General features: G+C 43.5%; 1 protein-coding gene across 2 annotated transcripts; it reads left to right on the top strand.

Annotated features, from left to right (window-relative positions):
• The first annotated feature begins 845 nt into the window (after positions 1 to 845).
• Positions 846 to 21,883, top strand: fbxo34 (F-box protein 34). 2 transcript variants are annotated; one of them, XM_048974710.1, is made up of 3 exons: positions 846 to 1,148; positions 13,643 to 13,808; positions 18,536 to 21,883. In XM_048974710.1, the coding sequence occupies exons 2-3, from the start codon at positions 13,738 to 13,740 to the stop codon at positions 20,499 to 20,501; spliced, it is 2,037 nt and encodes a 678-aa protein (XP_048830667.1). In that variant the 5' UTR covers positions 846 to 1,148; positions 13,643 to 13,737; the 3' UTR covers positions 20,502 to 21,883. The 2 variants fall into 2 exon arrangements, with proteins under 2 accessions (XP_048830667.1, XP_048830668.1); XM_048974711.1 differs by lacking the exon at positions 846 to 1,148 and adding an exon at positions 8,669 to 8,860.
• The last annotated feature ends 542 nt before the right edge of the window (positions 21,884 to 22,425 follow it).

Below are 22,425 nucleotides of genomic sequence, written 5' to 3'. Positions count from 1 at the left end.
TGACCTTCACAAACAGCAAGGCTGCCTTGATACTACGATAAGGACCTCTTACTGCAAACACGTAATTCCTTACAAAGAGGTAAATCATAACAAATATTCAGCATCACATTTTTCTGCGCAAACTGGGTTGGAATATTTCGCTGACATCCAAGTCAAGAGAAGGGCGCAATGCAAAATATCTCTTGGCCGGTCACTCATGTATTTTTAACGATGGAAAGAGCAGATGATATTTCTGAGAGAAACTCGAGACGACGATGATGAATTATTGAAATGCCGGTGTTGCTGTGCACAGAGCACGTGTAAACTCCGTAAACGCAGGTCACTAGACTACTCGGTGTATTTAGAGATAAAGTGTGATGTCAACTAATGGTGCCCATATGTGCATGCCTTTCGGATTTTATCTGAGTAAAATGTGTTTTTACGAAAACAAATAACATTCATTATGAACACCACAGGCAATCCATTTGCTTTACGATGGATACATGTATCTTTATATCTTTTTTTCTTCCAAAATTTTGTTCTAAAAAGTAGAAAGTATATATTGAAGCGCCAGTGTTTGCAACAATAAGTAAAATTGCTATTATCTGCATATTATAATATACAGATGATAGGTGGCAAGTGAATTCTCACGAATTCGGTAAGCTTCAGTAATAATTAAATCTGTTGTATTTATTAGCTCAGAAACACTGAATTGGAACAGCGTGCCAGAAACGATAAATAAATGAACAAAAGAACAGAATGAATACTGTTTGGAAATGTCCCCTTTCGGCTGAGGGACAGCAAGCTACTCGTCCCCACTTCTCCTTTCGCGCTGTACGTGCGCGTTCCCGACAAAGGACGTCGGAACGCTGCGTGCTATATGAAGTGGCGATACGTAGTTTGCTTCGCGATGTAGAGAGCAGTTGGGGGTATTGGAGGCTTACTCCGTGGACGAGGTTAAATAACCAGCGCGAAACGACAACATTCAGTTCTTAATACGTTTTGGCATTTTTATGAAAAGTGCAGACCATGGCGACGTTCCGGAACACGTTCGACTAGTCAGAGGACAGGACGTTTTTGCTGGGCTTGGAAACCGCAGCTGGTGGCACCGAAACCGTCCATTTCCGACTTCTTTCCCCCGCGGGTCAGCTCGAACTGCGGTTTATATGGTATGCTTGTCTTCCCTTTCCATTAAGTTTTTTATATATACGTTGCGATTTAGTCGCTGACATCCGTTTAGTGTGCGTGTTTCGGGGTTTAAAAGGCGTTGAGAGTCGTCGTTGGCTGGTTAGCCAATGCTAACTAGGTGTGCACCCAGTTCCTATGTTTCTGACGGGAGAAGTCGAGAACAGCCACGTCGGGGAAGACGGAGGCGCCTTTCATTTTTTATTGTTTAAAGAAATATGTTTTCTTTTTCAGTAGTAACTGTAGTGTACACTTTAAATTAACGTGACAGCCGCACCGTGCCTGTTACAACATACGCTTTCATAGCTTGCGTTTCTCTGGCGCTGCGGTGATCCTGAAATCGTCCTTTCTGCTCAGCAAGTCTGGGGTCCAGTTTGGGCGACTAACATATGTAACCAGCTTGTTTATTATTAAAAAGTAAGATGGTACTTTATTTTAAAACAATGTTGTATAAATTCGTTTTAAAATTCGCGTGACTAACTCCTGTAGCAGCTCTCCGCCAAGTTCAGTGTTTTGTGCATCCGTTTTGAAATGGACGTATGACACATGGGGGAAATTATTTTGAAGACAAGTGGGATTCCAATATCAAGACGAAACGAAGGTTGCTTTAAAAGCCCCATAACGAGTCGTTATGGTGCAAAATTGGGGCTGAGTTATTGTTCAGTTTGACCAACTGTCCTTTATTAATGAACTTGTGAACTCTATATCTTACCTGATTGCAGTAATAGGTCATAGGTTATTTTTAAGGCGAAAGCTTTTTATTGTCTTGGATAACTGTAGTAATTTAACTCATTAGATGGGGTGCGGACAACCGTTGAAATGCCCAAATGATCTACGCGTAACTATACGTTTTTTATGGTGGGGTTGACTGATAAGACATTATATATATATATATATTTTTAAGTTTAATGGATGGTGTCTACAGACATGTTTTGGCCTGGCTTATCTACCTGCTCTGCTGTGCTTTGTCTGGTCCCCAGGTGTCTTGTTGGTCTTCCTCAGGTTAACCCCTTATCACACTGTGAGGCAGCTGTTTTGTAAATGTAAACATCTGCTTGCTGCAGTCTTGTAACGGTTATTGCACTCAAGATAGGTACAAAGCCCATTTCCCAGACAAACTTTGAACTCAAGCCTGGGCAATATTTAACAAGTCTGTCAGAGGAAGGCTTCTGGAATCACACAAGTGTAGAAAGAGGATTCGTTTGGCACTTATCAGTATATAGGTGTTACATCTTGCTGAACTGAGTGGTCTTAGGGTATGGTTTGCTCATCAATGCAATGGCTGGTTATGGAATGTATCTTTGGCTTTTTGAGGCACTGTCTCGCCAATTTAATTTCATCTTTGTCTGCCTTTTTGTATTTTCTGGGGGGGAAGTGGTTACCGTATGGCTCTACTAGTTTCTTACTGAATAGATGTCCCTATGTCAGTCACATTGCAGGGTGAAGCTGGTGAAATGTCTGCATGATTCATGGAACTACAGCTATTTGTTTACTGTTCACTTAAGGTGCTGATCTCACCACTGGCATAGAGTATGTAGTCGTGCCTTTCTAATTGTGAAGGGGGGATGTGTTCTGGAGCAAATGTTCCCAGGTGGTGGATGCTGCAGCAGACCAACAATAGACATACTTGTACGCCTGCCTCTGCTGTATGGATGATGTCATCCCGTTCCTTTTCTGGTCTTTATGAGGCCCTGTCTTCAGATTGTCTAGTTGTAGTGCAGGGTCTCCCCCTTCCCCCTTCTTTTTTCAAATTGTAGTGATGATACATTCAACAGGTGCCCACTTCCCAAGTTCTTTACAATGGTGCAGTTTGTCCGGAGTCATGTACAGGCAGCAGGGTCTTGCCCTCTGGTAGAGGGCTCGGGTGACAGGTGTGCCAAAAAATCAGAATGTTCTGTCTAGGCTAGGGGTTCGACACCTTTTGATGTTCGCAGACCAGTTTGTCTTAGTAAGATTTCTTAGACTGGTATAATGTTCAGGGGAGAGATGCTGATGAATTTCATAAGGTTAATGTTTAATTTTTTCAGATGCGACCAGAACACATGAATGTGAGGGGTAGAAAATTTGAAAAATATAACATAAAAATATTTTTCGAAATTAACTGACCCCACTGCAAAACCCCCAGCATTCTGCAGCCCCATGGAATACTGGCTATAGATTGGTACCGGTTCATGGACCAGGAATTGGGAACCCCTAATCTAGGTTATCCAGTGATTTGCAAACAGTATTCTGCTTAGCTGGTGTCTGAATTGTGGTGTGTCTGATGCTTAGTTTAACTGCAGATTTCATAACAAGCTGGGAACACGTCTTGTTTGTATTTCTTCACTATATTGACCATCAGCATAGTACGTTTAATCTTATCTACTGGGCTTTCGGCCATCAATTGATTGGCTTCTGTACTATCCTCATATCTTTATTGCACTTCTGGCCTTATTCTTCCTGTTCTAGGCAAATAAATGCCTTTTGTTTCGCTAATGACTGCGGAAAGTACAGAGAGGTGTGCAGTCCTTAGGTGTGTTCTGTGTGGTTTCAGTCTGCTTGAGGAGAAGACAAAATAAACCTTGGCCCCTGTTCTGATATTTTAGTCCTTGTTGAATTAGAACCATTAGACTAATCACGTCACTAGACAGCCTTATAAAGGGACAATTAATAACTTTATTTGTGGATGGTCTGGTTCTTACTTGCTGTAAGAACAGAAAGGCTGTTGTGCAAACTAAAATGATGTGGAAAATAAGCTTGGAGAAAGTGACTTCTCTGGCTACTTGTACCAGGTGTTAGTTCAGACAGTTTACAGAGCAGTGGAAAGTTGTTTTGGTTTCTTACAACTTAACAGGGGGGACCTTGCAAAGAGCTGGGCCTCAATCTTAAGATTCATTTCTCCGTTTCTTTTTCTTTCACGTGCAGGTGACCTTGGCTCCTTACTGAACTGCCTTTTCTGTTCCTGTCAGTGTCCTTTAGTTTTGTGCAACAGGATATGTAGCCATTCTTATGCTCCATCCGCACCATTGTAGGAGCAATTATCATATATGTGTGAAACTTCTCATCTTGGATGTAGAATCTGTCATTCAATTTGAATGCTGGGTAGGGGTTGTAAATGGCTTTTTTTTATTGGTCAAAATGGGTAATGGCCCATGGTGTGAGATGGCACAATGACCCTTTACTTGGGTGGTGCATGTTCTCAATGCCTTGGTCCAGTTTCTCCATAGTTGGGCTTTGAGGGACCATCAGAATGTATCCTGCCTGTTTTTATTTGCTAAGTCCCTTTGTTCTGTGTACAGGTATTTGTGCATCAGTCCACCTAATCTTCACACTGCTTACCTGGTATGATATCGTAGAGAAGCTGGAGCCTGTCTCAAGAAGCACAGTAATATTTATTCCGAGCTCCACCTCCAAAGGCCTTTTATTGCTGTTCATTTGCTGTATTATTGTGTAGTGTAGATCTTCGGTGTTCTGAAATCATCCCTTAACATGAAGCTTGAAGTTGTGAGTTGCTGAAGGCAATGCTGTCTATTTGTATAGGCCTCTTGCAGTTATTACATAATCGCCTGATCTCAATTTGAGCTGAATGCATTTATTTTGCATAACTGCTAGAATAATCTCCATGCATCTGTAAATAAAAATAGCTGGATGAAACGTCAGTGGCATTTCTATCACTCTTTCTACCATGTAATGTTAGACTTGCACACATTAAATGACGTCATCTTTTTACACTTATGAAAAGATCTGTACCACCAGCCTTATTTGTACCTCACACATCTGCTCATGCGCAGCTTTACACTTCAGCATATTTTATGACCGTGCCTGATTGTGTGCCACTTCTTTTCATCTTAGTATTTTTCAAGCTACTGGATGTCTCTATTTCCTACGGGATCAATAAAGTACATCTATCTTTCTATCTATCAATCTTTTTTTTTTATTTGTTATTTTGACACTTACAGCCCTGCCTGATCCCATTAATATTTCTTTACATAACATTGGGTTCATTTTGCGGACTGTTTGTGTAATTTCCACCCGCCCAAAATGGTGTATTCCTATTTTAGATTCTTTGTGTTCTCTGTCTGTTTAATAAAATTCTGCATAGTGCCTGCACTTGTCTTGTTGGGTACCCCAGTTGGGATGGGGTGACTGTCCCTGACAGCTGCCACTATTTATGGTGCAACAAACTCAATAGATTATGCCAACTGGACAAACAACTAGAGAAATCTTTTCTCCTTGTTTCTGATCTGGAGTGTGTAAATATGGCTGAAACAAATGCAAAATATCTATTTCACCTCATTAGTTTATACTTCTATTTCAGATATGGGATATTTAGGTACAGTAGTGGGGAGTAACTAGTGTTTAACAGTGTTATGTAGTTAAATTACAAAATGAATGTAATCTTACACTGAACAAAATGTCATTAAATAAAATGAAACGAAATGGCAGAATGAATGGATCAGGTGGTGCGAGTAAATGTGGTGCAGTGTACGCATGCTCAAATGTTGTGCATGTGCAGAGGTGGGAAGTACAAATCAGGCAGGTGGTCTGGATCGTGTAGTGACAACACTAACTGATTATCTCGAGGTGTTCTTATTTGTCCTTTTTTTTTTACAAAGTATAAAGCAAACGTTCTTTATGGTCCATGCTATGCTAATTAGTAGCTCTTCATAAGGCGCTTGCATATTACTAAACTCTGATTAGGTTAACGCTATAATGGTGTTATGAGACAAATTGTTAATCTTAATTATTTGTACGCCTATCGTAAACTAAAATGTCATTATTGTGACAGCCCTACTTGTAGAAGTATGTGAGGTGCACTTCAGTTTGGGTGTGTTTTTTTGTGTGTGTCTGATTTGGTCCTTAAGTTCAAAACTTACAAACAAGCACGTACCAATGATACAATCAGATGTCTGTCAAGCTGGAAGTTGTCTTTCCTTTCACTGTTAGGCACTTGCTTAATGGGTTGGGGTGAGAGTGGTTTCATTGTGAGGCATTTTGCGGTGTGCCAAGCCTAAACCTGGCTGCTTTCTCACCAGTACTCCTCCTTAATGTTTTATTTAAAATTATTTTTGTCAGTTTTTTGGTGATAGGCCTATTGTAAAAGCAATGGCTGTTAGCCAGTAGTCTGGTAGGCTTGATGTTTGCAGTGCTTCATTAAATTAGTTGGGCAGTTAATTTGTTCTGTGTCTTCAGTTTCATAGAATTTTAGACAACTCTGAGATTTTGATTTCTTTTTTTAATACTTATCTGAATTTTTACTGAATGGTACTAAATGGTTTAAAGCTATAGAACGTGATTTTTGTATGCTGTGCGGAGAGTGTAAGGTTTAATGTTAGGTTTGCGCTTGCCACTTTATTTTCATGTTGCGTGTGTAAACCCTGAATGCTGATTGTGGTAGGAAAACATACTAGGTGTGCCCTCCCCCAGGCTGCTGTTTGAAGGTTGGTGTGTTATGTGAAAGATGACAACATGTTCAGCTGATTCTAGTAGTGAGAGTATAGCCTTCAAAATTCCAAAACCTGAAGGGCTTCTTGCTTGTTCCCTGCTATTTATGTAACTGGTGAAATTACCACTAACTAATGTAGAAATGGCACTTAACGAGTGTTTCTGTGGCCTCTATGGTGTCCTTTTACATCTGTACTGACATGATTGTGTACCTTTTACCATCTGAGGTTGATCAACAAGCTTATATATTGTAAGCATGGCTGTATACAGACTGTTTGTAATTGAGAATCATGGGTGTCCAATGTAGTAATGCTTACTGCCAAGTAAGGGTAGTCCCTCTGTCCTTGAGTTTCAGAGCCAGAGGGTATTTTTTGTGTGTGTGTATGTGTGGTGGGGGGATGGGGTTGAAATGGCCTTCTGAATGGTTTATAAATCAGAATCCTCATTGTCCAAGTACTTACCATTTATGTGAAATTTGTGCTTGGCTGATAAGACTGAGGGAGGAAAACTTGTGTGCTTTTTGTTGGTGGCATAGTAGCTTGGCCTCCCTTGGTAGGAGGGTAGGTTTGATGGCAGTTATGATTTGTTCTTGGGTGCTTGTAGATGTTCTGATTTTAATACAGAGCTCTCACCCTTCTGGCATTCCTATGTTGATTGGATTATCTAGGCAAGTCTGCACCTCTGGAAACAGATCTAGGCTACCAAATTTTAAATACCTCCCTTATTCCAACACGAATTTTAGCCCAGATATTGTTGCCCCCCCCCCCCTTGCTAGCATCACCCTTTTCTGTTCTGTTGCAAAGAATTAACTTGCATTGGTTGGAAATGTCAGACATTTTCGGAGGTTTTGTAGCACGATGCCCTCTTAGTTTATTTTGAGCTAAAGCCTGGGGGTGGGGTGTGGAGTGGGAGATGACCTTAACTAGAGGTGCACTGATCCCACTTCTTCAGTGCAGGTATGATCCCGATACCTGAACAGAGGGTATCGACTAAGTACCAGTCTACCAGAGCACTTTTTAAACTAGTAAATACAAATGGGGGGAAAATGTATGCCAAAAAAGCTTATTAGACTGCTAGTAGCATGCATAACGTACTGCTTCTCCTCGTTTGTACATCGTACGAATTTTTAAAGCATTTTCAGTTCAATTTCAATGTCTTCCAAGTGAGGATATGCAAGTGGTAAATGCAAAAATGCCCCATAATTTCTTCCACTTGCAACAGCATCTTTTACATTTTGTTGTGATAGCAGCCCTTAGTGTATCACAAGCTGTAGTAAATGCACAAAGCAACCCAAGCTAGCGACTCCCAAATTATCCTTTTGCTTTTTTCATATTACTTGCATTTCTTCGTGCAATTCTGTGCGCTTTCCTCTAGTGGGATTTTCCACTAAATGCTACTTCCACCTCAAACGTTTTTACAAAGATTGCTGTGGTGCTAGTTGTCTCAAGCATAAAATGCTTCTTGGTTGCAGACGTGTTGCATAAGTTTGCAAGCATGCAAGTGTAATTTTGTCACCCTTTTATCTGACGTTCTTGCGCTCCTACTGCAAAGGATATGCATGTGATGTCACAGCATGCCGAAGAAAATGCGCTCACACTGACTGAGTAGCAAGTAGACTGAATGGCAGCGTTGGATTTAACTTGAATGCCGTGAAAACATGAAATAAGAGAGCTGAAATGTGATTTCTTAGCTCCTATTTCTTGTATAAATTGATTTTATCTCTTTACAGACTGCTGAAAATTTAAATATCTGATTTGGGTCGATCACCTATGGCTGATACCCAATCCCTCTAAGTACGGATCACGAATATCGGATTGGTGTACCTCTAACCTAAACATTTATAATGATACGGCACTACTCTGAGGCACAGCAGTCCCCCAGATTCTGTCTTATGTAGTTCTGACCTCTGTGGCAGGTGCTGTGCTAGATTAGTGCTCTAGGAAATTTCAGTGCTTCACAGAGCAGCAGAGGTTGCTATTGATTATCTCTGCCATATATAGGCATGTGAGGACCCTGGCTGCTTATTGGCCAGCTGCAAGACATGCTTCCTTTTTATTCCTTCCTGGTTGGCGTGGGTGCTTAAGCAGGGAAGCAAAGCTCCCTTAGGCAGTTGGTAGCAGCTGCTGAGGTGAAACCTTCAAGGTGTCTGTCTGGGTCTGTCCTCAATTGGAAAGAGGCAGATGTATGTGCATGGAGCCCACACAGTGCTGCATTTCATGGAAACCCGTAAGAAAATGCATATGGTTTCAGGATGTAGTGGCACATTTAATCGGTATGTATGCCATGTAGTGTGGATCAAGAACAGCTCAGTTTCTGGTTTTCTCTAATCGAGCCATTCTTATTCTGTACATTTACATGCACAGCTAAGTCGAGCTACAGTTTTAGTTAGTCTAGGCAGTGTAATCGGACTGTGGTCCTTGTCCCAGTATACATGCACGGGAAGGGAGTCGATTTATTGACTGATGTCTGCAATAAGTGGCGATATGTACGGCTGCAGCTATCGATTTATTTTAACAATCGAGTATTCTATTGATTTATTCCATCGATTTTAATCGAGTAATTGGATAAGAAATACTTTTTGTCTTATTAGAGTAGTAGTAACTATTTTGAAAGGGAAAAATAGATGGGTCTCTTAAAATGAACAACTCATGGGTTTCCTTTTTAGGAACATTTTTAATGATTGAACTACATACAACTACTGACAAAGGAACTAAACCCTTTTAGTGCAAATAAAATTACTGAAAAAATATATACATATCTTAAACTAAGGTATAATTTAAAATGGCCTTTACACTCTGTATTCTTGTATATTTATAGGAGTTATAAAAAAAGTTCTGACAGGACTGTATATCCTGGATGAGGAAGTGCATGTTCATGTGTGTGTTTAACTTGTATAGCTGTACTGTAGCCTTGCTGCTGTGGAAGACAAACGGTAGTGGATGGTAGCAGCTGAAAACATCACTTTCCTTTACCTTTCAGCTTATTGAACAGCTGGTTTGATTAAGGACTCTCGCCAGCCTTTTCCAGTAAAGATTTAGTAGCAATTACAAGCACTGCTGTTTTTCTTCACTCCACTTGAGTTCACCATCTCTGTAACAGAACCGTCTCTTTGCTCTTTGTTAGTGTATAGACAGGCTCCAGCTCCATGTTAAACTACGAAAGCATCATTTTCACTGCTGTGGTCTTATCTGTTTTTCTTGAGGAAAAATAGGGCCTGCTTGTGAAACGCTCGTGCTTACCTTGTATTCGTTTCACTCTGTGGACTGGATGCATAGACGGGGCACTTTCTGTTGAGATGTTGAATCATCAACGTTGTGCTATTGTGTTAAGCTAATTCGGTTTTACAATGGACACACTGTACAGTATTTTAGTTTTTCTTTTGTTCGAAATGGTCCCAAATTTTACACATTTCATCTTTTTCTCTGACTTTCCTCGCTATTTTCCCTGTCTTCCTCCATTACGTAATCCAATCAAACCTGCTACACGTAATGTAGCGTAAGCTGCGACAATAATCCTCCGAGTGAAACACGCTGATCACTAAGCAGTACATAGTCATGCGGATTACACAAAGCATCGAAGCAAAGAATTTGCATCAAGGATTTATTTTTGTAATCGAGTTATTCGAGTTACTTGATGAATCGCTGCAGCCCTAGTGATATGGCTCCTTTTCTGTTTCTTAGTATTGGGCCTTTTCCGGGTGACCTATTATGTCACAGATGTAAAAAAAATAAATAAAAATCAATAATGGGCACCTGGACAAATTTAGTGACACAAGCTTTAATTGGTCGGTGAGAACAGATATAAGGTCAGCATCGCATAAAAGGAAATAGTGTTGTGTAATTCATTATGCCAGCACTGTGTTAGAAATTTAAAAAAAAATGTATACTAGATAATCTTGAAAAGGAATAATCATTAGAATTGCAAAACTTGCTGTTTTTTTCTTTGACAGAGTAAAAATGTTTTAGTGAGACAAGCTCCCTGTGCTATAATATCCAGACCAAATTGAAAGTAAGAAAAAGCCTGATGTTAAACTAGCTGACTAGCGACGTAAGAACTTGATGTGCATAACAATGGTGATTTTTGTACCAATATCACACTTTGTCCTGTCCTCTGCTATGCTCTAAGCTGCTTCCGTACCAGCTTCTTGTTACTTCCGGGTCAAAGCCCGGCAGGGGAAACCATGGAGCATCCACTGAGCACCTAGGCCAATTTAGTGCGACTGAGCATAAGCTTGCAGTAGTAAGTCAACTTCCAATCGCATTATCTGGGCGTCTTACTCCAACTACAAGACATTCAATTTAGTACGATTTCAGTCAGACCGACATGTTTGCATGTACTTTTAAGAGTGCAGTTTTAGTCGGACTAACACACAATAATTTGATTTCTTTAGTGTGCATGTAAAGGTACTGACTGTTATATCCAGTGTTTTGGGGAGGGGGGGGGTGGCTTGCATTGAGGCCCGTCTGTTTGGCACACCAGTCCAACTTGTAGTCCAGGCCCACAGCATAACCCTGCTACCCCAAATGTCCAGCCTCTGTTCTTCATGGCTGACCTGGCTGCCTTATTGTCCTCAGAAAGGTAACGGGAGCAGGGGAGTAAAGGGCTGCTCGTGTTTTTACCTGACTTGATCTCCATTCTACTGCTGGCCAATGCTTGTGTGTCACCCTTCATATCTGTTCTGGGCTGTTCAGTAGTCCACAGGATGAAATCCTAGTTTTCGCAAAGGGCTTTTTGTCCTCGTTTGTTCAGTTTTAGTAACTGCAAGTTGGTGAACTATAGTGCCATTGACTCTGTTGCAGCCTTTTCTGTTATCATGGAGGGCCTGATTCCTCCTACAAGAGTCTTACACCTGCTGGAAGTTCAGCTTTTCAGGTGTGTAGCAATACAGTGACTCGTGGGATTAACTCTGGATTAGGGGTGTAACAGTCCACAAGATTCATGGTTTGGTATGAACCGTGCTTTTGGGTTCACATTTCGGTACAGCAAGGAAAACACAAATTTATTTTGAAATTTATTATACATGAAGCTAAGAACAGATGTTGACAGATGCATTGCCTTTGGTTGACACGTCTTTAACATAATCCAAATAACCATCTGTTTTGTAAACATACATTTCTAAAACTTAATCAAAATATAACTGCATTACTCTCATAATGCTCTCAATCCCTGCTGTGTTCTTTGCTGCATAGTGTGATCGCATATACATAGCAATAAGCGTACCTATATAGCCGCTTTTTTTAATTTCTTGCAAAAGTGCCTTAAATGCCATAGGGAGACTAACTTGCTCTGGTCATACACACGATCAGGTGATCATCTCAGATCAGGTAGCATGTTGGATGCGTTTCCAGCAACATAGCTGACAGTCAGTCTTGGTCTTATCAGTTACTCTTTCTGGTAATGGTGTAATTTATTGGGAAACTGAAATGTTCTCAAACTGCTTGTTTGTGAGTGACTGTTACTAGCCCTAGTGTACCCAACTCACAGCTGCAGTTAGCCTGACATTTACCCTCTTTAACATATATTTGTTAGTTTAGGTTCCGCTCTTGTCAATTGTATTAGTATGTATTATCATGCATGCCAAACCAGAAATGATGCACAGAATGGCACACAACAAATGTGTACCATTACTGCCCTGCTTTACATTGATCTGAAGAAAGTGGAGACCAGTGAATGGTGGGGGAGCCCAGCTAATCTCTAGGCACATTTTTGGTGAAATAATATAAGCCAAGTGTTCAGTTTGCCATATCCAACTCATGCATCAGTGTCTTGCTCTTCTGTAAATTGTGTGCCATAGCTATGATAGTGGATGTCTTGTACATGGTTTATAGGAAATATAGTTTCAATAATTTTGATATTCCTAGTGCGTAGGGAAAGAGACCTACATTGGTGCTTATTTGACAGCTTAATTTCTGTGTGCTGTCTACAAAATATTGACTTTGTCTTCACAGTAGTAGGTGCCAGTATGGTGCTAGGTGTCCAATTCCTTTAGCGAGCTCTGAAACTGGAGTTCAGTGGAAACATGCTGTTCTTGTTATTAAAGTAGGCTGTGGATTATGTAAGAAGGGAAGAGGAGCTGCTCAGGTAGCTGCAGAGGCACATGTTTCCCCTCGATCTATCTTTTGGGATTTAAGCAGACCCAAGTCAGCGCTACACAGCCAAACATGGATTATAGAAGCAGTGATATGTGTGTCTGCTTTTAATGGGCAAGTACTGCAATATGCTCTGTGGAAGGTGGCTTGTGTGGAGTTGACCTGGTGCAGCTAATAATGCAGCTGGGATCTCCATATGTATTTTTGGCCATGATGCCTTTCTGTTTAGTGTTGGGTTTTTTTTTTTGATGGCAAAGTCAGCTTTCCAACAGCAGATGGGCTGTTACTAGGCAGCAGTGTAGGGGCCTGACAGGTGGAGGCCTGCTCTCTTTGGACTGAGCGGGAAATGGTACATCTGAAATTTCTGCTTGAAATGCTGCAGCTCTGATCATTCATTCTGCAATGTTAACATTCAAGATTGAGAATGTCCATCATTCATTTAGGCCTAAGTATTTGCTGAACTTTAATTTTCTTAATGTGTTAATACTGAATAAATTTGTATATTTTCATAACCTGCCCAGTATGACTCTCTCACACTAAATGACAAGTCATTCTGGCTGTGCTGTCGCTATGCTGCACGAAACAGGCTGTACCAGGAACCACGGCTGGGGTGGGGCTCAAGACAGTGTGGGATGCGGAGCATTCAAACTTGGGATGCATCTACTTAAGCAGAAGTTTCAGGTTGTGTACTGCAGTGGAAATATTTGTGTGCCTTTTGCAGTTTCAGTAAGTAGTAAAATTGGGAACAGACGTGTTGTGTTTCTTGTGCAGTGTCATTTTAGAGCAATTTTCTTTGAATACGGTGATCCCTTTTTGTCGTGGTATAGATGTGTGCTGCTTTCTCTCAGTAAATGTCACATTTTCTGTTCTCTCTAATGTGTTGTAATGGTTGTCGCCCTGTTGCGTGCTTTGCCTGATGTTTTGACAACGACATTGGCATATCTAATTGCCCCTTTTCCTCACAGTGGAAACCTGATACCTGAACTGCCCTGATCCTGGCCTGAGCAGAGTGTGTTACACTGGAGGGAGGAGCCAAGTGCCTTGGAGATGTGAATTAATAATGACTTCCTACAGAGCTGCCCCCTACAGGGAACCACGGAAACTGCCCTCCACCCTGCACCCAGCCTGGAGGTAAACACCCTCTCCACCCACAAAATTCATTTCTCTTTCTGGCATCACCCATATTCATTTATGCATACAATAGTACTTGAGTGAAAATTTCTTTATGTATTTTAAAAAACCTACTTGCAGTACTGCTGGTATTATTCTTGAATTGGTCTGTATTTTTCATTGAGAAATGTGTTAAATTCCATATCTGTTTTCTCCCAAATTATTTCAGTAATCAACGGAGGTAGGGTCAAGTGGCGATTTTGCTCCAAAAAAACCCTGACATGGATTTAACTGCTGGAATTTTTTAATGCCAATATGGCAAGCTGTCATAAGAAATGACTTCCAAATATCAGTATCCCAAAAATGTCATGGATGGTGAGATTAGTGAGGTCATAATAAATTCCATCTTTGTTGTGTTTGTGTTGAAAGGAAAAACTGGAACTGTTTCCAGGAACAATTTCCAGGCAAGAGGCACTCAAACGTCCAGCATGTCTGGAAGTGCTCTGAAAGTTATTTGCAGCTTTAGTAACGTTGGTCAGTGCTGGGGGCTGTTACACCCCAACCCCCCAAACCTGAATTGCGCTACCCACTAGCTTAAGTGGTTCAGTGAAAGCAGACAGTTTCATTGAAAACGCCTGCAGCAGTTAGACCACAATACCCACAAGCTGCAGTAGGGACGCAGGCAGAGCCAGGCACATGGTCTGGGCTCCAGTGAGGTCCTGGTACAGCTGCTAAAGCCCCCTTTGTGCTGTCCTCCAGGCAGGCCCGTCTAACAGTGAGTCACCCTCACGCTGGGCCCATTAAGACAACGCGTACCGCTGATTTGATGTGGAGCCAGATGGGTGTGACCTTTCACATGATGTGATTCGGCCCACCATCTTGTTCTTCTGCTATTCCATTTCTGTGTCTGCCCCTAGTAATGGACGGCTGACAGTGAGGAGCGTTTCTGCGGGCCGTAGGGGCACGTTGCGCTTAGAATGGACAGCACTGAAGCAGCGAAGTCTCTGCTCTGACGGCCTGTGTGACTGCACACTGACCGAAACCCTGTAGACCTCATAATCAGTCCCTGAGCTCGCTGTCAGCTCTCTAAGCTGCGCCTTGGTGCTCCTCTGCTGGGTGTCTTTGCAGTGACCTTCCCCAGGGACTCGAGTTGGTTTCGGGTGGCAGCTGTCTGCCGTTCATTGGCCTAAGCTTTGGCAAGGCTGTTTTTAGTCACTGTGTGGAGTCGTGGACCTGGAAATATTGAGGCTGTCTGTCTGAGGTGGCTGCATCCTTTACTACCTCCATTTGTGGATCATTTTCTTAGCATATGCCCGAAAATTTCTCTGTTTACATAAATGGGAAAAAGAGTCAATATGAAAGACTTGCAGGTTGTGTATTATACTGAGGACAGTTCTGCATTGCCTTTGCATGCCCAGTCAGAGTATTTAGAAAGATGGACACACATCACAACAGTGCAGATCTGCTTCCATTCTGGCACATTTAGCTGTTGAGGTACTCTTGCCCACATGTGTGCTTTCTGTTTAATATAAATCTGCCTCCCACACTCTTGGGTATTGCGTGAAAGGTCTCGTCCCTCGCTTGCGTGTAGTTCTGCACTCAGAAGTAGCGAGCTGGGTTCGAGGTGAGCGCAGGAAATGCTGGCCCATCCTTTTGGCTTTGTTTGCTCATGAGAGCTCACCGTCTGCCAACATGGTTGGAATTCTTTATCCTTTGGGTCTGTGAGGCAGAAGACGATGGAAGAGTGTGTGTGTGTGTGTGTGTGTGTGTGTGTGTGTGTGTGTGTGTGTGTGTGTGTGTGTGTGTGTGTGTGTGTGTGTGTGTGTGTGTGTGTGTGTGTGAGAGATTAATACATTGTTACACAAAGTACTAATTTCTACACTTTTTCTTTGTGTGTCTTGTTTACCAGCAGGATAAAGAGATTTTATATCCATTTGAGGCTGTGGCCTGATTTGTAGTTGGCTTACAGGTGCACCTTCAAAGTAAACATTTTAGATCGTTGTCCATGTTACTGACAGACAGGAACTTCAAAAAGAGACTGGTCTTGATGTGTTATTTCTGGTTGGTATCCCATCCCTGGGGAAGGGGATGGGTGAGTCATGGATTTACAAGCCTGTCATAACTGCCAGCCTGCCTCTCCTTGCAGTAAACTGCAGAGATGACTGATTGCATCATAGCTATAGTTGTTGAATAGCCCCATTCGTGTCTCCCTATGGGTGTGTCATTTTAATTTCTAAGGGGGCTGAAACCATGATAAGCTTGTGCTACAGCTTAAATATCTTCTCCTGGAATCCTAGTGTTACCTAGGATTGAGGGTGGGTAGCTTCTGAGCAGCACGCTGCCTTGAGGTTTGTGCTGTGCCTCCCTCTGCCCCAAGTTGGGAGATTTGAATTCCACCTCCGTTCTGGGTTTCTGCAGTTTGCCTTTTCTCGCAGAAAGAACCTGTGTGCTACCGGGGACACTGGATTCCTCCCACAGGGTGAAGAGGCAGAATTAGGCTAATTGGCATCCACGTCCTCTAGTGCTGTCCCAAACGATTATTCTTCAAACGATTTAATCTAGCAATTTTTTTAGATTATTCAACTAATCTAACAACAAATTTTTGATTAGTCATTTAATACAACAATTCACCCCCACACACACAATTCTGAAATTCTCATTAACATTTCAATTTATTAAAACATTTCTTAAACATTAGAGCATTAACAAAAATGGCAAATCTTAAGAGATTCAATAGGATTTCTATGTTTGACTGAAGTTAATCACTGCAATGGTTTTTGCTTAATTATTTCAGTACATCAATTTGACTTTAATGTTGAAATAGATGCTAAGACATGGAATAATTTATAATAAATAGAGAAATGTGTTTCTAACAAACACTAGCAAAGGTAGCTTGTAGTTAAGCTTACTTCAGTGAGCAAGGAACGATTTAGGCTACAGTGTGTAAGAGTAGTCGTAAAAAACTTTGGTAGACCGCATGCGATCCTTTTTTGTCGCGTTTCTTCAGAGGCTGGTAGATACAGCCATGTTGTCTCGTACGTGGGGGGGGGGGTCTATAATTGATATAGTTGTAACTTTTTATTTTGAATGAATCGTGCCACTGGTCCAACAAATAAAATATTGTAGCTCTCCAGTGGCGAAGAGATCATCAGGTGGACAGTAAAGTTCAGTTATTAGTAGACTGTTTTATTGCGCTATTCTTAAAAGGACAGCGTTAACGTGCTCCCGAGGGGATAAGGTACTTTTCCCTTACGATTAGCTTATTATGTAGTTACAAAACATTTACGTAGTTTCACATAACATGTCGACACAAATATTCCATGGCAATGCATTTTTATAATACACATTGTCGATTTATGTCGAACAGTCCTCCCAGCCCTAGAGTCCTCTGTGTATGCAGTGCGTGGTGGTGTACCTGTCTGAGTGGGGCCCCTGGGGTTATTGTTTTCTGGGGTGGGGTCTTGGATTTAATAACAGGCTGACAGAAGAACTGATTTTGCTTGGTGCTGGCACATGTCCCTTCACATGGGGATGTGGCTTCGAGCTTGTCTGAACACCTTCTGGCAGTTAATGCTGACCAGCACCCCCACCCTTGTTCCTGCTGTGTTAGGATATGTGCTGGCCCCACCCCATAACCCCAGAATGCCATCCCAGATTTGGTTACAGTAACGTGCCCCCCCCCCCACACACACACACACACACACCCACCCCCACACACTGGCCTGAGGAATGCCTTATAAGCACTGCTCTGCGAGGACTCCAGCTTCCCATCATGTCCCTGGCACCTGGGCCTCTGTCAGCTGAGCGATTCTGCACAGTCCCCGCAGGGTTGAGTCCTCAGTACCTCCATTGCTCATTGGCAGCTGCAAAAAACAGTTTTGTTTTTAATGGCCAGCCTCTGTAACAGACCTTCTCTTTGCCCATCGTGCTTCGGATGACAATGTTGCCATACTGGAGTGCAAACTGACACTCATTATAATTTCCTATTATGTGGTGTCATTTTGCAGCCAGCTGTTTCCTTGGATCTTGCACATTTGCATGTCTAAACACTACAGTAGATTTTCAGACACTATGTTCCTCTGTAGGAACCAGCAGGAATTCAACACCCAGCCAAGCTGTGTTCTGACCAAGCAAAACAAAATATAGGTTTAAACAGATCAGATTACACTGTACTGTGAATAAAACTTTAGAATCCCATAGTTAGAAAAATTCTGTGTGCAGAATAAGGTATCCTCTTGATTTACACACTGATATGGTTTGTGTAGATGAGATGAGGCTGAACTACTGACACACACACCCCTCCCGTGGGGCGAAGAAGAGGAATTGTGCCCAAAATACCCCCTTTTACCTCACTGGAGAACAGGAAGTGTCCACCGGTGCCACATCATCCAATGAAATGTTTTCCTAAGGGAAAATGATTCCAGGAAAATGGCTGGCAGAGGGGTTTCCCTCCCATGCCATAGAGGTGCTGAGAGCCAAGTGTGCAGCATGCTAGATAAAAGGCAGGGGGTTCGTTTCGCCTTATCTGCTATGGCTGTCTCTGGCTTTCTGGGAGCGCCTGCTGTGTGTCACAGATGGGCTATTTCCCAAATGTCATTCTGTGTGTCTGAGTGCACAAGACTGAGAGGACATTGTGCATAATTTTATGTATGTAAAAAAAAAAAACTGCCAGGTTATTGGTTAGATTTTGTGTGTTACATTGCTCAAGCAGCATCGTGACTATGCCTCTCATTCTCTAAATTCCCCAGGTTCACAAACATGCATCTAAAATCATACCCCAAGTTCCAGAAGAAGGAACTTCAACTGGAATCAAGCCATGAGAACACAAGAGGCCTTCATGTCGGCCAGCAGGGGTCTCAGAGGACCGATCACAGCATGTGTCAGCAGTGTTCCCTGGGGGGTGGCATAGTTGGCAGACGCCCCCTTGGGGTAATCTCCCCCAACACCCTCTGCAGCAGTAGTGCCAACACATTGACGTCGAAGGCAGCTGTGGAATCTTCATGTGGTGCGCGCGGCCGGAATGGAAAGGCTTCCTCAGTCAAGATGCTTACCAGCTCCTTGCTGCTGCTTTCTCCCATGTCGGGGAACGAGCTGAGCTCCAGCCCCGAGCAGGACAGCGAGGGGCCCCTGGACATCTGGGCGGTCATCAAGCCTGGCAACACCAAGGAGAAGATTGCAGTTTATGCAGCACAGCAGTATAGCCACGGCACCGGCCAGCCCGCCTCCATCGGGGGCGGCGCTCCCAGCTTCCGGACGGTCATGAAGGTGAAAGGCTGCTGGGAGGTGGAAGGATCTATTGCCAAACGGAGGAAGTGGTGTCAGGACCGGGACAAGCAGCAGACCCTGGCACGGCGGGGCAGCATGCCCAAAGTGCAGTCTCTGGATAATGGCCGTGCGGAGCATAAAGAGCTGGTGTGCCGGGAAGGCGATGGCGAAGAGGGGTCCAAGACCTTGTCTGTGGTGGAGATTGTGGCCTACTTTGACCAGCAGGTGGGCCGTGCCAAACCCTGCTCCATGCGTGCCTCTGGCAACGATCCCCTGTCCAAGGTAGATTTACCGCCACCACTCGACCAGCCAGGGGGACAGAATGCTCCTGAAAACCGGGCGGAGGTGGGTGAGGGCATCCGCGTTCAGGAAATGGTGGCGAAGTTGGAGTCTGAGTGTCTGAAGGAGCAATGTGAACGTGAAGCCGGAGGCCTGAAACGCAGTGGCAGCCTACGGAGGAACGTGGGCCGGGTGCTGCTAGCGGAAACTGAGGCCCGGCCGGAACCCACGGCCCAGCCCAATCGGGACAGGGGTCTCCAGGGCCCCGGAAAGGAGCCTGGCAGCGCATCCACCGAGCCACCAAGCACAGCTTACAGGATGGGCTCCACGGCAGCGGATCCGCTCCGTGCAGGCGGGGCACTTGTGCCGAGACTCGGGGATGGCAGGGTCAGCAGGGGAGAGGGCCAGGAGGGAAGCAGGGTAGAGAGTGAGTCCTGCCTCGGACAGCGCCAGGAACCGCTCCCGGGCAGGCTATTTTTCACAACACCACCGCCATCCACGCTAGAGCAGCTGGCCCTTGCTCCGGTTGCAGAGGAAGCCTCTCCTAGGGACGTGCTGCCCCCCGAAACCTCTCTGTGTGACCTTGCGACACCCCCCTCAGAGGGAGAGGGCCACGAAAGAGCAGACACGGAGGTAGAAGTAGAGAGCGATGGTGACTCAGTCAGTCCTGAACGCTCACACTTCCCTCTCCGCCGAATGGTCTCCCACAAGTTCCTGGAGATGCGTTTCAAGATCCAGCTCCTCCTTGAACCCCAGCAGTACATGGCCATCTTGCCCCACCACATCATAGTAAAGATCTTTGGCCTCCTACCCACGGAGACCCTCGCTGCACTCAAGTGCACCTGCCACTACTTCAAGTTCATCATCGAGAGCTACAGCGTGCGGCCGGCCGACTCGCGTTGGGTGTGCGACCCGCGCTACAAGGACGACCCCTGCAAGCAATGCAAGAAACGCTACGGGCGTGGCGACGTCTCCCTCTGCCGCTGGCACCACAAGCCCTACTGCCAGGCACTGCCCTACGGGCCCGGCTACTGGATGTGCTGCCACGGCACCCGTAAGGACACACCAGGCTGCAACGTGGGCCTCCACGACAACCACTGGGTGCCTGCCTTTCACAGCATGAACGTGCCAATGTACAAGAAAGCCAGAGATGTCGAGGAAGACTCGTAACAGACAGGGAAGGGCCTGGGCTGGTGCTTTTAATCTCGAGGGCTTATGCGTTGCCGTGCGTTCTGTATCTCTGTGTGCTGTGTGCATGTTGCGGTAAGTCAGATTTATTTTTTATTATTTTATTTTTCTGCCAGGTTGACTAGGTTGCTGATGCTAATGAGGACTTGCTGGACACCCCTCTCCCCCCCATCCCAGTGTACCTATGCCAAGCTCTCCTCTGCTCCTCTATGGAGACGGTCAGCACTTTAAGCTCGCATGATGAAGTTCCTCAGTGTTCAGTTCTGGTATTGCTTGCTCTCATCAACAGTCAATCAATTTCGATGAGATTCTGTTGAACCTTAACACCTTGGGTGGGGAATGGGGTAGGGGAGGCTCAAACTTGCCACTTTTTCAGCTATTTAAAAAGTACTGCATTTATCTTTAGTGTGTCAACAGGTGCATTGCCCAGTGCCGGTTAACAGCAGCAATAAGGCCATGATCTCATTATAAAAAAAGCACCCCCTCTACTCACCCCCAAAACCTTGTGTTCTTATCAGCCCTGCCTAGATCAGTCATGGATGTTAGCAAGACAGCCTGAGGTTTTCTTCCTAGAATGCGTGAAGCTTGTTCTGAGCCCTGTTGTGTTTACACTGTATATAATGCAAAATAATATATCAATACAGGGTCAGGCACTAGCAATAAGTGACAGATTCTATCATTAGTAAGTGGAATTTTTTTTAAAACCCCCCCAATTATGTACATATTTAAGAAATGACCTATAGTTTTGTGTGTGTGTGTGTAAGTATGTATGTATGTGTGTATGTACATAATATAGTTCTGCCGCTGGCCCAGCTGCATATTCCCTGAAGTTCTTGCATCCATTTACAGTGTTTTTATAGTTTTCCCATTTTTTTTGTGTTTTCTCCCTTGCATATGATCCCTGTCAGAAGGGAGACTTAAATGCATGAAGAGGGGTTGCACTCCTCCGTTGGCTATAACTGGACGTCATCTGGGGGGTAGAATAGCGAAGAATAATATTCAGAAAAAGAATGTATTTTTTAAACCATTGTACAAACTTCCTCATATGAGATTCTGCCTTTGCAGGCAATTTACTTCAATAAAGCGTGTGTATTTCTAAAGGTTTTGTCAGGTAGTGTTCTGCCTTGCACTCACCACTGTTTCTCACACATGCGCGCACACACTGTTATCCTGTCACTGATGTTGTCAGAGTTGTCATGGTAAAAAGATAACGGCACAGAGAATGACTGTGAAATTCCTTCACACCAGGAAGTAGGGAGGGGATTCTGCCTTAATGGGCAGATTGAGTATTATTGTCCATCCACCCCTCTCCTAATTCATAATATGGTCTGTTTGGAATTTTTAGTAAAAAAATGTTTTAAACACTTCATGCTAGTGTGTTTTTTGTGTTTTTTTTTTTTTTTTTTTTTTGCACCCCATGCGGAGAGTCTGGGAAGTGCTGTGTGGCATCATGCAGGTTAAGATTTTGATTATTTCTGGGTAACACAGTTGATTGTCCAGGTTTGCCGAGCACTGCACTGCACCATTACAGTGACTTTCGGTGTAGTAATTACCCAAAGGGTCATTTGTTGTAGGGATCTGAAATTGAAGCACCAAAGGCTGCAAAAATCTCTTCAGTGTTCCGCTAAGTGTTCTGAATTCTACATGCATGTTAAGGATGGAAATATCAAAGGATCATTTTAACAGCCGGTTTGAATTGCTTCTTTCTGTGCACCTTGTTCACCCCCCCCCCCCCCCCAAGCGATTAATATTCAGTGTGGCCTTATCTTGAACTTGTGCAACAGTGAAAGTGGCTCAACATGAACGGGCAATAAAAAAACGATGCATTAAAACAATTGTGATGTTAATGTTTTTAACGGTGTGGAAGCATTAATATAACTTTGGGGATTTTGATCCAAGATACATT

The sequence above is a fragment of the Brienomyrus brachyistius genome, chromosome 14 (assembly GCF_023856365.1).
Source record: "Brienomyrus brachyistius isolate T26 chromosome 14, BBRACH_0.4, whole genome shotgun sequence".
NCBI classification, from domain to species: Eukaryota; Metazoa; Chordata; class Actinopteri; order Osteoglossiformes; family Mormyridae; genus Brienomyrus; species Brienomyrus brachyistius.
This window is presented reverse-complemented; position numbering and strand designations above follow the sequence as displayed.

What these genes read in the sequence shown, in the direction of transcription:
- fbxo34 (XM_048974710.1), top strand. Translation starts at nt 13,738, where the DNA reads ATGACTTCCTACAGAGCTGCCCCCTACAGGGAACCACGGAAACTGCCC. An exon ending in ACCCTGCACCCAGCCTGGAG is followed by an intron (nt 13,809 to 18,535) that starts GTAAACACCCTC and finishes TAAATTCCCCAG; the next exon opens with GTTCACAAACATGCATCTAA.